The sequence below is a fragment of the Cannabis sativa genome, chromosome 2 (genome assembly GCF_029168945.1).
Source record: "Cannabis sativa cultivar Pink pepper isolate KNU-18-1 chromosome 2, ASM2916894v1, whole genome shotgun sequence".
NCBI classification, from domain to species: Eukaryota; Viridiplantae; Streptophyta; class Magnoliopsida; order Rosales; family Cannabaceae; genus Cannabis; species Cannabis sativa.
In genome coordinates, this window is record NC_083602.1 from 3,784,184 (window position 1) to 3,799,547 (window position 15,364).

At 29.6% G+C, this 15,364-nt stretch overlaps 1 protein-coding gene across 1 annotated transcript; it reads left to right on the top strand.

Moving 5' to 3' along the window:
* The first annotated feature begins 8,796 nt into the window (after positions 1 to 8,796).
* Positions 8,797 to 11,008, top strand: LOC115721335 (cell division control protein 2 homolog D). The gene is made up of 8 exons (XM_030650608.2): positions 8,797 to 9,236; positions 9,319 to 9,460; positions 9,552 to 9,613; positions 9,680 to 9,791; positions 10,157 to 10,250; positions 10,331 to 10,400; positions 10,479 to 10,617; positions 10,732 to 11,008. The coding sequence occupies exons 1-8, from the start codon at positions 9,004 to 9,006 to the stop codon at positions 10,822 to 10,824; spliced, it is 945 nt and encodes a 314-aa protein (XP_030506468.1). The 5' UTR covers positions 8,797 to 9,003; the 3' UTR covers positions 10,825 to 11,008.
* The last annotated feature ends 4,356 nt before the right edge of the window (positions 11,009 to 15,364 follow it).

A 15,364-nucleotide genomic window follows, 5' to 3' on the forward strand; every position in this document is an offset into this window, starting at 1 on the left:
TGATTTAAAATGTAATATGCTTTTATTTTCTTCCATCTAACTTGTTTATATGGAGCTCTTAATGTTGCCAATCGAATACATACTTGGAATATTTTGGATAAATTTGGCCAAAATAATCATGTTGACCTGTGAGTCATTGTAGGAGACTTTAATGTTTTTCTTTCAAATAATGATAAAATTGGTAGAAATTCTGATAGAGGCCCTTCGAGTGAATTTAAGAAATTTATTGACTCTTAACTTCATCCCCTTTAGAATTTGTAGGCTCATGTTACACTTGAACAATAATAGTTTATATTATAGAAATATATAGGAACGACTTGATTAGTGCATTGTTAAGGGAACTTGGTCTAATACTTTTTCCAGTGCTCAATTCACTCATGCTGATTTTTTTGGTTCGGATCATAGGGCCTTAATTTTAAAATCCTGTTGACTCAGATTCGTCATTTGGGTAAGGCCAAAAGATTTTTATTTAAAAATGGCTGGCTCTCTAACACCAACTGGCAGCAGGTTTTTTAATCTTGTTGGGGAAACACTTCTAATGAGCCATGCTCCATTGACATGCTTGTTATGATCTAGTCTTAATGCGCCCATAAACTCGTTGAGTAGAATCACAATTCAAGCTTCCAATTTAAGAAGGAAATTAACTCCCTTGAGAAAAAAATCGATATGGTCAAGGCTAACACTCGTTGGGATGACAAATGTGTAGTCATGATCAAAACTTTAAAAACTCAATTAGATAGACTTCTTTACCAAGAGAAGATTTACTAGAAGCAAAGAGCCAGAATCAAATGGCTCTTAAATGGAGATAAAAACACAAAATTCTTTTATAAGTTTGCTTCGCAAAGAAAATAGCTAACCAAATTAAGGAGCTTGAGAATGCTAGTGGTAAAGTGTTATCCAATAGGAGAGAATCACTACTGTGATTAAGGAATTTCAAGACTTTTTTCACCTCGAGTTGCCCTCTCCAACAAGATGTGGAAACCATGCTGAACAATATTCATGTCCATCTAGATGAGGTGGAGCAGGAGATATTGCAAGAGGCTTTCACGATGGATGAAGTTCACACTATGACAAAAATAATAGACACTTAAAATCATCCTAATTATTAGGCACCAAAATTTTAGAATTGGGATTAGTTGTAATAAACTAAGCACTTATGAAGGTTATGCCGCGAATTACTCTTGTTTTAATTGTTTTATTTTATTGTTTTATTTTGTTGTTTTACTTACGGTTATTTTATAAAAAGACAGTATTTTTGTAAAAAAAAATTGTGTAACAGTAAAATTATAATTTTTTTTTTCTAAAATCTAATATTTTTTGTAAAAACTCTTTTTATTTTGGACGGGAGGTAGTAGTACCGCTTGAGTTTTTGGCTGTTTTATAAAGTATTCTATTAAAAAGAAAAGGAAAATTTACATGGTATACTAACTTTTGTCATTTTTTTACAAAAATACTGTCAGGCGGTATTTTTTACTTTTTTACTGTGTTTTTTTATAAGTTTCATACTGCAGTATACTGTGTTAAGTTTTCACTGGTGTTTTTTAGTTGTTCTATTGATATTTTGAGTTGTTCTGTTTTGTGTTCTACTAGTGTTTTATAAAAACACAGTATTTTTGTAAACTTTTCCGTGTGACAGTATTTTTGTAAAAGTTACCCCAAATTCTAGTATTTTGTAAATTTCCCAAAGAAAACCTTGTACGCATAATTGTGTGAGAGAGCCCAGTCCTCCATTAAGATGGGCTAGCTAAGGCCACCTAGTTTAATTGCTTAATCCATTTTAAAGATATATTTTTTATAATAATTTTTAAAAATATCACATATTTCATTTCTTTAATAAGGGACTAATAAATTATATTGTATATTCATTTTATTTTACTTGTTTTAATTTTTACCTTTATTTCTATATTTTTTAATATATACTCACTTTTATAGATGATATCCCCATTATACGCTTCAAGTTAAAATAAATTATGTGGTAAAAAATAATAGTACATTGAACAACCTACTCATAAAAATAGATACATTTTAATGTAATATAATATAAAAGTATTTTTAATTAATGATATAAAAAAAGTATTCCTCGACTTATCCCAATAATTTTTCATTTTCGGCCCATTAAATCTCTAAGAGCGAGTCTGAGACAGCCATGCCTCCAAAGTATTATATCATATGAACTATTAAGATTTTGGTAAATGGTATTTAATTAACATGTAATGATAGTTAGAGCAAGTCTTTAATTATTATGACACAATTATTGGATTACTAGTTGAAGATAATTTTCTTAAAATATATTTAAGATGATAAAAGGCTACATCGAGCAGAGTCACTGAATTCGATTTTATTGTTATTGTCAAATTTGCAGGATTTTGTCTAAAATTACCTTATTTTTGATTCTCTACAATGAATAATCCTAGTTCTACCATGTTAAGGTCAACCAGGTTGTTGTTCTAGGTTTTTGCAATGATTGACTGCTTAACATTATTATTGGACATTAATGGTGCCTAAGTCTGATCCTGAGTACCGTGCTTAGGGCCCACTTATTCCAAGAACCCCAAAAAAAATTTCCAAATTTGAAAATACACATTTTTTTATTAATTTTGAAAAATGCCATATTTTTTTTTCTAAATAAACGTCCAAAAATTATTTTTTTCTTATGGTCTACTAAATTTCAGACTGGCCCTCGTGGTGCCAATACCTTCTAGAAGTATCGCCATACGAATACTATTAGTTAGCGATATTTCATAAAAGCTATTATATTAAATTATATGGTACGTGATACTTAATTAAATCAATAACAATATAACACCTAGAAGATTACTAGATACTAATAGCCTTTTTAGCATTTCTCCTAACTCTTTCACCAGAGATGCTAAAATGCACTATTTTTTATATACACTATAAAAAAGTACCATCCAACACATAAAAGTTAGCTTATTACACACATTTTTTTTGGTGTAAGCATTTATTTCATTATTTTTATGTTATTATTTTGTTGTTTTTAAGCAGTTTTCAAAATATTTTTTGTCGAACAATTATTTTTTAGTTGTATTTTTTATAGTGTATATTTTTTTTTATTTCTTCCTGCTAATTGTTTTTGGTTGTATATATGTTGATTTGTAGTTTAGATATGAGTATTTTTTTTTTAACACATTTTATTGAAATACAATGATAAGATTTTTTTTTTAATTGACACAATTTTTTTTTAAAGAAATTTTGTTTAATTTTAGTAAGGAAGTTTAACATGAATTAAAATTCAGGACCATAATTTGGTATATATCAAAATTTGAAAGATGTTATAAATATTAATAATTATGTGGATGTCCAAATTTTTTATTTATTATCATTAATTGTAATTAACATTCCTCTTTTCTTAGTTTCCCTTTTTCTTAGTTTCTTAATATCTCACTCTTGTATTTGTATAAATAGGGGTTCACCCCATTGGAATAAACAACTCAAAAATTCTCATTCACTTTCTCTTTCTCTTTTCATCTTCTACTTCTTTCTTCTCATCTACTTTATATTATTTTATATTATTTTATAACACGTTATCAGCACGAGTCTCTGCCCAAGCTTCAAGTATGAGTCTCTGCCCAAGTCCCAATGTAAGTATTTTGTTAAAGTTCTTGAATTGTTTCAAAGTCACGATACACTAAATATATACTTATATATATACTTATCTGACTGAAACAATTTCAAGAATCCCTTTTCTTTTTATCTATATATCTATATATTATATATGTATGTATATATTTTTATATATTTACTATTGATTTCATATATATATACATATTATATTCTTATCATTCATAATATTTACAATATATGCTTGCTTATGATATTATAGAGAAAATCTATATAAATTATACATATATCCTGAAGATTATGTATCCTCGATAAAATATTGCATATATCTTAAAGATTATGCATCATCGATAAAATATTGCATATATCCTGAAGATTATGCATCCTCGATAAAATATTGCATATATCCTGATGATTATGCGTCCTCAATAAAATCTTGCATATATCCTGAAGATTATGCAAACGTAATATTCATTATATAGTTGATGGATATATAATGAAAGAGATGAATACATATTTATATATATGTTCTTGTATTCTTTGAGGACAATGAAAAGTAATCTAATATCGATATAGATTTTGACAAACATTTCCTGAAGTAAATGTTTTATATTTGTCAAAAAAAAAATGATTGTATTTATGTGAATACAACTAAAGAATCATTAAAAATGATTATTATTGATGCAATTTTATAGTGGGTTTTGAATACCTAAACAGAATGTTAAGAAAATTGCATTAAAACATCAAAGTATAAGAATAACAGTGAGCATGACTAATGTTATTTAAATACATGAGACATGTATTTATTGTTCATCATTCCCTGCAGAGAATGATACGAATTGAATTCAACTACTTTTAAAGATTGTTTGTATTAGTCATGTTACTATACATTGTTATTACTTGCAATGTTGGAAATTATTGCATGTGACATATATTAAAGATCAAATTTTGCATACATCTTGGAGATTATGCAAAAATTGTATTCATATATTCTTTGAAATATTGTTAAAGAAATTGCTGAGTAATTTCTTTTTATATATGAACAAGTAATAAATTTTTAAGAAATTTATAATAATGTTCTACTTGTTCAACGTCATTCCCCGAAGTGAATGTAATGATTTTAAACAATCGATGGCATTATTTACTCAAATATTTCCAGAAGAAAGTGGAAACAACCAAAAGATGAGATACCACACACAATCAAAGTGTATAAGATCTATATATCATGTGTGGAATTGAATAATAGTAGTCGCGTACCTGTAGTACGGACACACTTATAATCAAGATAAAAGTATATTTGATTATTGAATAGAATGTGAATTGTACAAATTTATTGTACATTTAGAATATTTAAATATCATTCCCTGAAGAGAATGAATAAACATGAAATTCTATTTCAAAGAATATAGATTTCACATATATTGGCAATGCCAGAAGTAAATTTATATATACATATTTTATTATTTCTTGAAATCAATAGTTTCAAACTATTATTGGTACATGATATGTATATATATAGTTACTATATAATTCAGTTTGCATATTCCCAGAAGTGAATATATAACTTACTAATATTTGTTAGTGATCCAATATAATCAAAGTGGTAAAGAATCACAAAAAGATTATTTGAAAAGCTTCCTGAAGAAGTCTTACATACAATTGCTACTTTGAGTAGTAAAATATCTTTGTACGTACCTAGATGTATAACTTTTATCTAGTTATGAAAGTAATAAGAAATAACTTATTATATGTACTTATTGTACATTTAAATATGTAATATATCAAGTCATGATAATTAGACTGATGAATAGTCTATTAATAAATTAGACGACTTGTTAAAAAGATACCAGGAAAAATGAATGATATATTACGGTTATATCTATTTGACAATTACAATAACATGATGAAGTTGTCATGTATTTTTCAAATTATACACATCATTGAATTGATGATAGTGATTCCTGAAGAAATATAAAGTTTGATAAACATAATAGTGACTCCTGAAGAGTGTATATGTTTTGGAGAATAATATAATTATATTATTCGTGTATATAAAAATGAAACTTGTAATGATTATGTTGTAATGAATTTACATTACCTTTTGAAAGTTTCATTGAAATACAAATTATAGTGAACCTGAAGTTCATGAATTGAATTTTTTTGACATGATCAATCATATGCAATAAATTGTCAAAGAATTTGACTAAATTTTGTTGAAGAACCAGAAGATTCTTCTCATTGTTAATTTATAAGGCTCAAAAGAAGAATGTGCATATATTTGCACACAGAAAATATTTAAAGTATATTTCTTTAACAGTCTTGAGCTATTATTAGATTTGTATTGCATAGTTTCTTATCGATGTGATAAGATTATATGATCATGTATTTACAAAATGTGTAAATTTATGTATTTCTAATTATACATGTATGACTCATTCTTAGAAATGAATTAAGTTCATAAGGATTGAACTTGAAACTAAAGTTTATTGAACCTGAAGTTCAATGTCATATAGTATATATGAGTTTAAATAAATATTGATTCATTGTGATATACTGAAATCCCTACAGGTATATTAATATTATTAGATATCACATTTTTAAAAATTCTCTCGATCAGGGGGAGAGAAGCAGTTGGGATCGATAATAATTTTTGAAAATGATCCTTGCACAAAGTATATAAGAACAATATAGTTTAAAATGATATATACCAACTGCAAATCAATATTATTCAAAGTTGAGATAGAATGAGTTGAAAACGCCTGAAGCGTAAATGAACAATATAGAAATTATTAGTAAATGTTCATTTGATTTGTCCTGAAATTGTTAAATCTAGAGTTACTCATGAAGATACCTTAATGTTATAAAGTATTGATGATTTAAAAATGATAACCGTGATGAAACGGTACTCTAGAAGAGACTCCCAATAGAAGTTAGACATAACACATTTGATCATAATTGAATCCCTGAAGTGATTCTATATAGGTACCTATAAATGATAAACATATTTGAAAAATATGTAATTTAAAGAGATATCTATAAGTTATGTCAATATGGGAGGAAATTATCATATAATGAAATTTTTGTCGACAATAGATGTTGAATGTTTGCATATGCAATAAACTAACATGAGATAGCAAGGATCATGGTATTAGATTTGTCGAGAATTATCGACATACATTTTGATTTTTGGCCAAAATATTATGACGCGATCCGAGCAAATTTACTCACATAAAGTGAAGTAAGACCTGTAGGGTGTGCAAATAAATATTTCTGATGAGAAATTTGCATATATGTATTTGTACATAATGAATTGTTGTACAAAGTTTGCATAGACATGAGATTGATTGAAGTAAGGCTTAAATATTGAAAAAATATATTCATGATTTGATTATAGCCTGGAATATATTTTATGAGGATTTATAAGCGTCACATAAATGTTGCAACAAAAGGTTATTTATTTGGAGCTCCTAATATAGTGAGAATTTGAAATAAGCCTTATCTAAAAATTCAAGAAGAATTTAATACATGTCTTAAGTGATATAAATTCAAAGTCGCGCGCACTATATGACAAAGATCTTTGTATGAAATAAAGACATGTAAGTAAATTATTATTTGAAAAATACCTATGGTTGTCTATGCAATATAAATTCGTAAATTATACGTTGTGATAGACTCTTGAAGAGTTTTTGATTAATTGAAGAACAAACTTTTATTTCTTTTGTATTTCGAGAAATATTAATGTATAAAGTTTGTTCATTAGTATTGAAGTCCTGAAGTACTTCATATGTATCAAGAATTATAGATATATGATCTTTTGATATGGAAATTAAGATCATACAACAAGATGGAACAAATATATGGTCTTGGAGTACCATCATTGTCACAAATGAAAATTTATAGTACCATTAATGTGTTATGTTCATATCTACTTGAAATTTTAAATTTTCGTATGAACAAAGTTGTGTACACACATGAATGATACAATTAGTTGGATAAAGACTAATGTTCCACGGACCCCTCATCTATAATTTAGAAGTCCATACATACTCTGGAAGAGTTATAGAAAATATATGATCAAAGATTGTATATGATGATATTTTGAAAGTGATAACAATAATCTCATGAGATCTATTATCACCAAAAGAGTTATGGATCATATGTGCATGAGGGGGAGACATATTTATGTTGCACTCTTTTTCCCTTAGTTCAGGTTTTGTCCCACTGGGTTTTCCTGGCAAGGTTTTTAATGAGGCAACTTACAAATAGTTATGAATATGAAATATATATTGTAATCTTTTTCCCTAGCTCAGATTTTGTCCCACTGGGTTTTTCTGGCAAGGTTTTTAACGAGGCAACTATAAATCATGTTAACATACTTGCATTTTATGAAGCAAGTAGAGAATGTGTGTGAGTGAGATCATTGACATAGCATATTTGGGAAACATATGGATTGCACTCAATAAAGAAGTATCAACCCAAACAGTTCTCTATGAAGCTAATACTGCTTGCATCGCTCAACTAAAAGGAGGGTACATTGAAGGAGATAGAGTTAGAACACATTTCACCAAATTCTTCTTTATACGCTTCAAGAAAATGCATATTGGTGTTCAACATATTCAATCAAGTGTCAATCTTGCAAACTTATTTACAAAGTTATTACCAACATCAACATTTGAGAAGACGGCAAACAAGATCGAAATTTGTCGATTAGAAGATCTCCACAAATGCCCAAATGAGGGGGAGTTAGTTTACACTATACTCTTTTTCTTTTGATTAAGTTTTCAGCAAGATTTTTATTAAGGCAGTTATTATGGACATCCAAGGGGGAGTGTTATAAATATTAATAATTATGTGGATGTCCAAATTTTTTATTTATTATCATTAATTGTAATTAACATTCCTCTTTTCTTAGTTTCCCTTTTTCTTAGTTTCTTAATATCTCACTCTTGTATTTGTATAAATAGGGGTTCACCCCATTGGAATAAACAACTCAAAAATTCTCATTCACTTTCTCTTTCTCTTTTCATCTTCTACTTCTTTCTTCTCATCTACTTTATATTATTTTATATTATTTTATAACAAAAGATATAATTTAGTAAATATCAAAATCTAAGAAACATAATTTAGTATATAAATAATTATTGATTTAGTAAAATTGAATGAAATTAAAAAAAAAAATATTTAATTCAACCATGTCAACATTTTTAATAAGAAAAAAAATTCAAAAGATATGAATTGGTAAATATTAAAATTTAAGGGCAAAATTCTTAATTAACTAAAATTAAAATAAGAAATGAATTTGAATAGCAAACCGAGGAGGTAATATATCCCATATGTAATATATCCCATATTTGAATTTGAAAATTGAAAAACACCTTTGCGTTGTGATAACGGTAAAAATTCCCTCCCAAGAATCCGAAGATGGAAACTCTGGAAGCCACAGCCACTGTATCGGCCATGGATGCTTTCGAGAAGCTAGAGAAGGTTGGAGAAGGAACCTATGGAAAGGTGTATAAGGCTCGAGATAAGGTTACTGGAAAGATCGTGGCTCTCAAGAAAACCCGTCTCCATGAGGACGAGGAAGGCGTTCCTCCCACTACTCTCCGTGAGGTCTCCATCTTGCGAATGCTCTCCAGGGATCCTCATATCGTTAGGTAAAGTCTCTTTCTTTGCTTTCTTTAATTTCTTTTTTTAAGATTTAGGGTTTTTGATTTTCAGTTGTTTGATTTGAATTAGGTTAATGGATGTGAAACAAGGGTTTAATAAGGAAGGGAAGACAGTTCTGTATTTGGTTTTTGAGTATATGGACACTGATCTGAAGAAATTCATTCGTTCTTTTCGTCAAACTACAGACAAAGTCCCTCTCGATATCGTCAAAGTAATAATCATTTTCCTATGGTCTTGATGTATTTTGTGGTTTCATTCATTATTCAGTAGAAAAAAATTGAAATGAACTTGTTCTTTTGCAGACTCTGATGTTCCAGCTTTGCAAAGGTGTAGCCTTTTGCCATGGTCACGGGATCTTACACAGGTCAAAATCCATCTCTTTCGTTATTCTCTTTTCAAAACGTGAGTGTACTCACATTTGCCTTTGCAGGGATCTTAAGCCTCACAATCTCCTCATGGATCGGAAGACAATGATGCTTAAAATTGCAGATCTTGGATTAGCTCGAGCCTTCACTGTTCCACTTAAGAAGTATACTCATGAGGTATATTACTTACTATTACACTATCATTGTTAGACATTTATATGCATGATATGATCATGTATAAAATGCAGAATTAATCAAACATATATGCACTATGAATAAAGGATCGAAACACGTTGGGCTTCCAAACTCTCTTTACTTTCTTTAAATGGATTTACTGTGTTTGAATATTGGTCTCGGGAATCAAGACCCTATATTTATATAAGTGAGACCTTCAACCAAAATCTAATATCAACCAATTAATTTTATCCGAATTCAAATAATTCATATCTATTCTTAAAATAGAAATTATTCTAATACTACTCACTAGTTCTATTCATTAGTTATGTTGTTGATAATAAAAGACTTTTGAATTGTTGCTGCAGATATTGACTCTGTGGTACAGAGCTCCTGAAGTCCTTCTGGGGGCTACTCATTACTCAACTGGAGTAGATATGTGGTCTGTTGGTTGCATATTTGGTTAGGAATCTAATCTCTTCTGTTCCCTTCTCTCCACATTTTGTGTCTTTAAACTCATCTCTCCTTTATGTACATTGTAGCTGAGCTAGTCACCACAAAAGCACTCTTCCCAGGAGATTCAGAGCTTCAGCAACTCCTACACATATTCAGGTTCGTTGTACTCTCTCTTCTCTTTGAGTCTTGGCTTTTCTTTACACTTGCTTATCTTTTGATTTGATTTTTATACAGGTTATTAGGAACTCCCAACGAGGAAATGTGGCCAGGAGTAAGCAAGTTAATGAATTGGCATGAATATCCCCAGTGGAGTGCTCAAAGTTTGACCAAGGCTGTTCCTAACTTGGACAACCATGGATTGGATCTGTTGTGGGTAAGTTATGTTATGAAATGAGATCACATTCACATTATAAAGATATTGTTAATTATTAATACCATAATGACAAGTTTCTCAAATTTGATTAAAAATATTATCCAACTTCTGCAGCAAATGTTGCAGTATGAACCCTCAAAGCGTATCTCAGCAAAGAAAGCTATGGACCACCCTTACTTTGATGGTCTCGACAAGGATGTTCTATAACTAAACAAAACCACAAGAGTGGGATTGAGTTGGAGACAGGGATTGTTGCTATTTGATTTTGCTTTTCTCAAGCATTGTTATGTTTCTATTCTAGTTTACGTAATAGTATTAGAACTTGGTAGTACTGTACTGGTATGTAACAACTTGATAAACTTGTAGTATTATGCAAATTTTAATTCCCTTATGAAATATGTGCACCCACCAAATAGTAGTACCTTTGTTCATAGCAGGTGGTACTACAAATTGGAGAAGAAGAACAAACTGGTACAATGGTTCCCGCTGCACCAAACCGAAATGAACTGCCCACCTTAACATCTTAAATGTAGTTTGCTTCTGTGGTATCTTATAACCTCTAAGCAGAGTTTGAGAGAAAAGCTTAGATGGTTAATAACATTATATACTATATAGATTAGATATCCAATATATTTTTTTAACTTTGTGGAAAAACATAGTTTCTACCCCAACAATACAACAGAAAATGTGTGTTAAGAGTTGAGAGAGTCAATAACTAAAGTAAATGCTAAAAATATACAGAACAAAATTTTGTTGACTAACTGCTCCAATAATAGTTGAAGGGGCCAACAATGCCTTGAGATTTAATTCTCTAAATAGTTTAATCAAAGGTTGTTTTGTCCCTGAAGTTTCTAAATTCTCCACCTGCATGCAATTCAGATGAAGACTCATCATCGTCTCCGGTCTTTGGCAATACTTTTTCACCTGCAACTTCCCCTGAGGAAGGAAGTACTAGTGGTTCTTCTAATCAACCTCGTGTCTCTGCTAAAAGTGATTCCCTCGAAATTTATTACCTCAAACTAAATACCGCCTTTGAGTTTTGTATTCTATACATTTTAAATTTAGCGTTTGGTTAGAAGAAATAAAAATATAAGAATAGGATTAGAATGCAAATTTATTATCTTTTTGTTTTATAGTTGTTTTCATGTTGTTGTTTGTTAAGTTGTTTTTTTATTTTACTGCAACACAGTATTTTTATAATTTTGAAACTTTAACACAGTATTTTTGAAATCTTAGTACAATAAAAATATAAAAAGAAGAGTGTGACAGTAAATATATAAAAATAACAAAAAAAAAATTGGTATTTTGTGTAAAATCCTCTTTTTTTTATATAGTTCTATATAATTTAGAACTAGTTAGGGATCTTAGTGACGAAATTATTTAATTAGCAAATTTTGTAACACTTAATTTTTTTATACTGTTAAAATTATTGAATCAAAATTATTTTTTTGAATAAATTGGACATTTTTTTTATATAAAATTATTACAGAATTTAAAATATTATTAGTTAGTCATGTTTTGTCAAATTAACAAAATTGTTAAAAGAACTCTTAATAATTTATCTATTTTATCATTTAAAATATATCATTAATTTTTTTTAATAGAAGGTGAATTTTATTAACTTATAATAGCCAAAATAAGCCATAATAGAATAATGTACAACACTATGAACATTGCTGACATTAAAAGTGTGATCAGCCTAATAACAAGAACCGCGTGCAAGACAATGGTGGTTTTGTTAGCAGATCGCGAAACAAAAGAAACAGACACATCAATTAAACAGTTTAACAAACGTCTACACTCAGAAATCAACAAACTAAAAACTGAAGGCATAGAAAACGAGCTAGAAATAGCTTAATCTGTCACAAGTGAATCAGTTTCAATAACAACATTAGACCAATTTTTAGCCTTGATCCAACTCAAAGCTTCCTTAATACCAAAAGCTTCATCAGAGGCCGGTTGAACATTACCAAATCTCAGTGCAGTAAGAGCTTCTATCAACTGACTGTCACTATTACGAGCCACCACTCCAATACCATAAGAACCATTGCTTTGAAAAATTGTACCATCCACGTTCACCTTGATTTTATTGGCTTCTGGTTTGGACCAATTCTCCTCCTTTTTTGCTTATACCATACATCAGTTTTTTTAAAATTTATTACCAAAACCTCACTTTTTTTTAAAAAAAAAAAATTAATATATTTTATTTATTTTTAATATAAATATTGATATATACTCATATTCATATACAAAAATAATTATTAAAATCTAAAACAATTAAAAAGGAATTATTACATAGAAAATATAAATTGACACTTTATTTACAAAAATACATCCATAAGGTAAAGATAACATTTATACCTTTTATGTGATTTTAATTACCAAAATACCACTTACACTATCACTTACACAATCAGACGATGGTTGCAGGGTGGTTGCTGTGTGGTTGCGCGGTGGTTGCAACAGACGAAAGTTTCAATCAGACGATGGTTGCAGGGTAGTTGCTAGGTGGTTGGCCGAAGGTTGCATCAGACGAAAGTTTCTAGATGGTTGGTCGAAGATTGCATCGGACTAAGGTTTCAATCAGAAGAAATAACAATTAGCAAAATATTTATACAACTGTAATGCAACTGTTGTGAAACATTAAAAATCAGAACAATATTTTCACGTACGTAACTCCATCTACATGTCTCTTTATGATTTAATATGAACAAATTCACCATTAGAAATTTGAAAAATAACAAAAAATACACTAGGATAAACATTTTACTATAGTATTGATGTAATTTTTTTGGATTATACTTAAGTTGGATTGTTTGGGAACTCCAGTTCAACTTTTTGGGATTTGCCTTTCATAGATCTAAAAATTGAAGTCAAAACATTAGTTTTATGCAAATTAAACTGGATTTCCGATTGAATTTTAGTTTCATAGTAGTTTTCTACACTTTTTTTTATGAATTCGAAATAGCCCCTGTTTTGATTGTTTCTGCTCGTCTTCTCAGGTGAAGTTGCCAGAATTAATGGTATTTCTCTTTGTGGTTGAATTTTCGTTTCAATTGCGATAGGTTGCTGCGTAGTTGCGCGATGGTTGCGTGATAATTGCCCAGGAAGCATGAATCCTGGGTTGAGGGTGTCTGTAAGTGGTATTTGTGTAATTTTTTTTATTTGAGTTGTATATTTATTTTTTTGGCCAGTTGAAAGTTTTTTTTGTAATATTGTTACTTTTTTTTTTGGTTAAAACTGAAAAAAAAATCCTTAATAAAATATATTTAGAGCAATGAATATTTTATAAATGTATAACAAGAATAGTAAATTTTAAAAAAAATTTAAAATGAAGAAAAAATTTAGATTATCTGTTGTAGCGTATTTAATACAATTTTTTTAAAATGTATAATGTAAGTTTCCCTTTTTAAAAAAGTTGTTTTGAGTGTAAAATTTTGCTGTTTTGTGAAAATAAAAATAAAATGTTTAATAAATTCTGTCGCTATATTACATTATTGCAACATATTGACTATATATTGGTTGCATATTTCAATTTTGAAAATTCAAAAAAAAAAAAAAATAACTGTGTCATCGCCTCTATTAGCTTTTTTTTTCTTTAACCTTATCTTCTAATGTTTAAACTTCTTAAAAAAAACACCCTCTAACAAAATTTAGACTCCTAATTAATTTATACAATCAAATGCTATTATTTTCAATTTTTACCCAAACTACCCTCCCTTTCATTTTCCTTCTCTCTCTGTCTCTTTCTCTTCCTCACTCTCTCTTCTTCTTCCTCGCACCACCGAGACCAACCAGACCCAGGCACCAAGACCACCCAACCACCACTACCGAACCTCCTTTCCTCCACTACCGAACCTTTTCATCTATCCAAAAACCCAGACGAAACCCAGAGGCCCAAGACCGGTCGGATCTCCATAGCACTCAAGCATCGAAAAACTCAGAGGCCCCGAACCTCTGTCTCCGTCTTCATCTTCGTGTTTATTTTTTTTATTGGATTTTTTTATTACATTTATCGATAGGTTATCGATAGTTTATCGATGACATTTATCGATAGGTTACATTTATCGATAAGTTGTCGATAGGTTATCGATAGGTTATTGATGATTTTTGTTTGCACACAAAAAAAGCAGTGTGTAGACAAAACCATCGATAAACTATCGACAAAGTATCGATAACCTATCGATAATTCTATTTTGGCCAGAAAATCATACCCTCCACCACCATCTAATGTCTCAAACAAATACGAATTCAATGAGCTTCTGATTGAGGGAGGGTTAAGTGGGCGGTGGTGAATGGCGATGGTGGTTGAGAGAAGTCGAGGAGGAGGAAGAGAAAAAGATTTGGGTAGGTGAGATTTGGGGGTTGTTGGACTAAGTTTTGGGTAGATGAGGAGGTTCGGTGGTGGAGGAGAAGAGGTTCAGTGGTGGTGGTTGGTGGTCTGCCTGAGTTTGAGGGAAAGAGAGTGAGGAAGAGAAAGAGACAAAGAGAGAAGGAAAATGAAAGGGGGGCATTTTAGGTAGAAATTGAAAACAATAGCATTAAATTGTATAAATTAATTATGAGTCTAAATTTTGTTAAAAGGTATTTTTTTAAGCATTAAAAATGAAATTTCCCTTGTGAAATGTGAAAAAAAGAAAAATGCTTTAAGTATTTACTTAACTACCAAAATATGATTATGATATTGTTCCTTACAAAAAAAAATTATTATGATATTGTTATGGTGGATTTAAGTATTTGTCTTACA

Bases quoted from the DNA above. Each gene is read 5' to 3' on its own strand.
- LOC115721335 (XM_030650608.2), top strand. From the start codon at position 9,004: ATGGAAACTCTGGAAGCCACAGCCACTGTATCGGCCATGGATGCTTTC. The intron at 10,251-10,330 runs GTTAGGAATCTA...TGTACATTGTAG, and splicing joins GTCTGTTGGTTGCATATTTG to CTGAGCTAGTCACCACAAAA. The intron at 10,618-10,731 runs GTAAGTTATGTT...CAACTTCTGCAG, and splicing joins ATGGATTGGATCTGTTGTGG to CAAATGTTGCAGTATGAACC.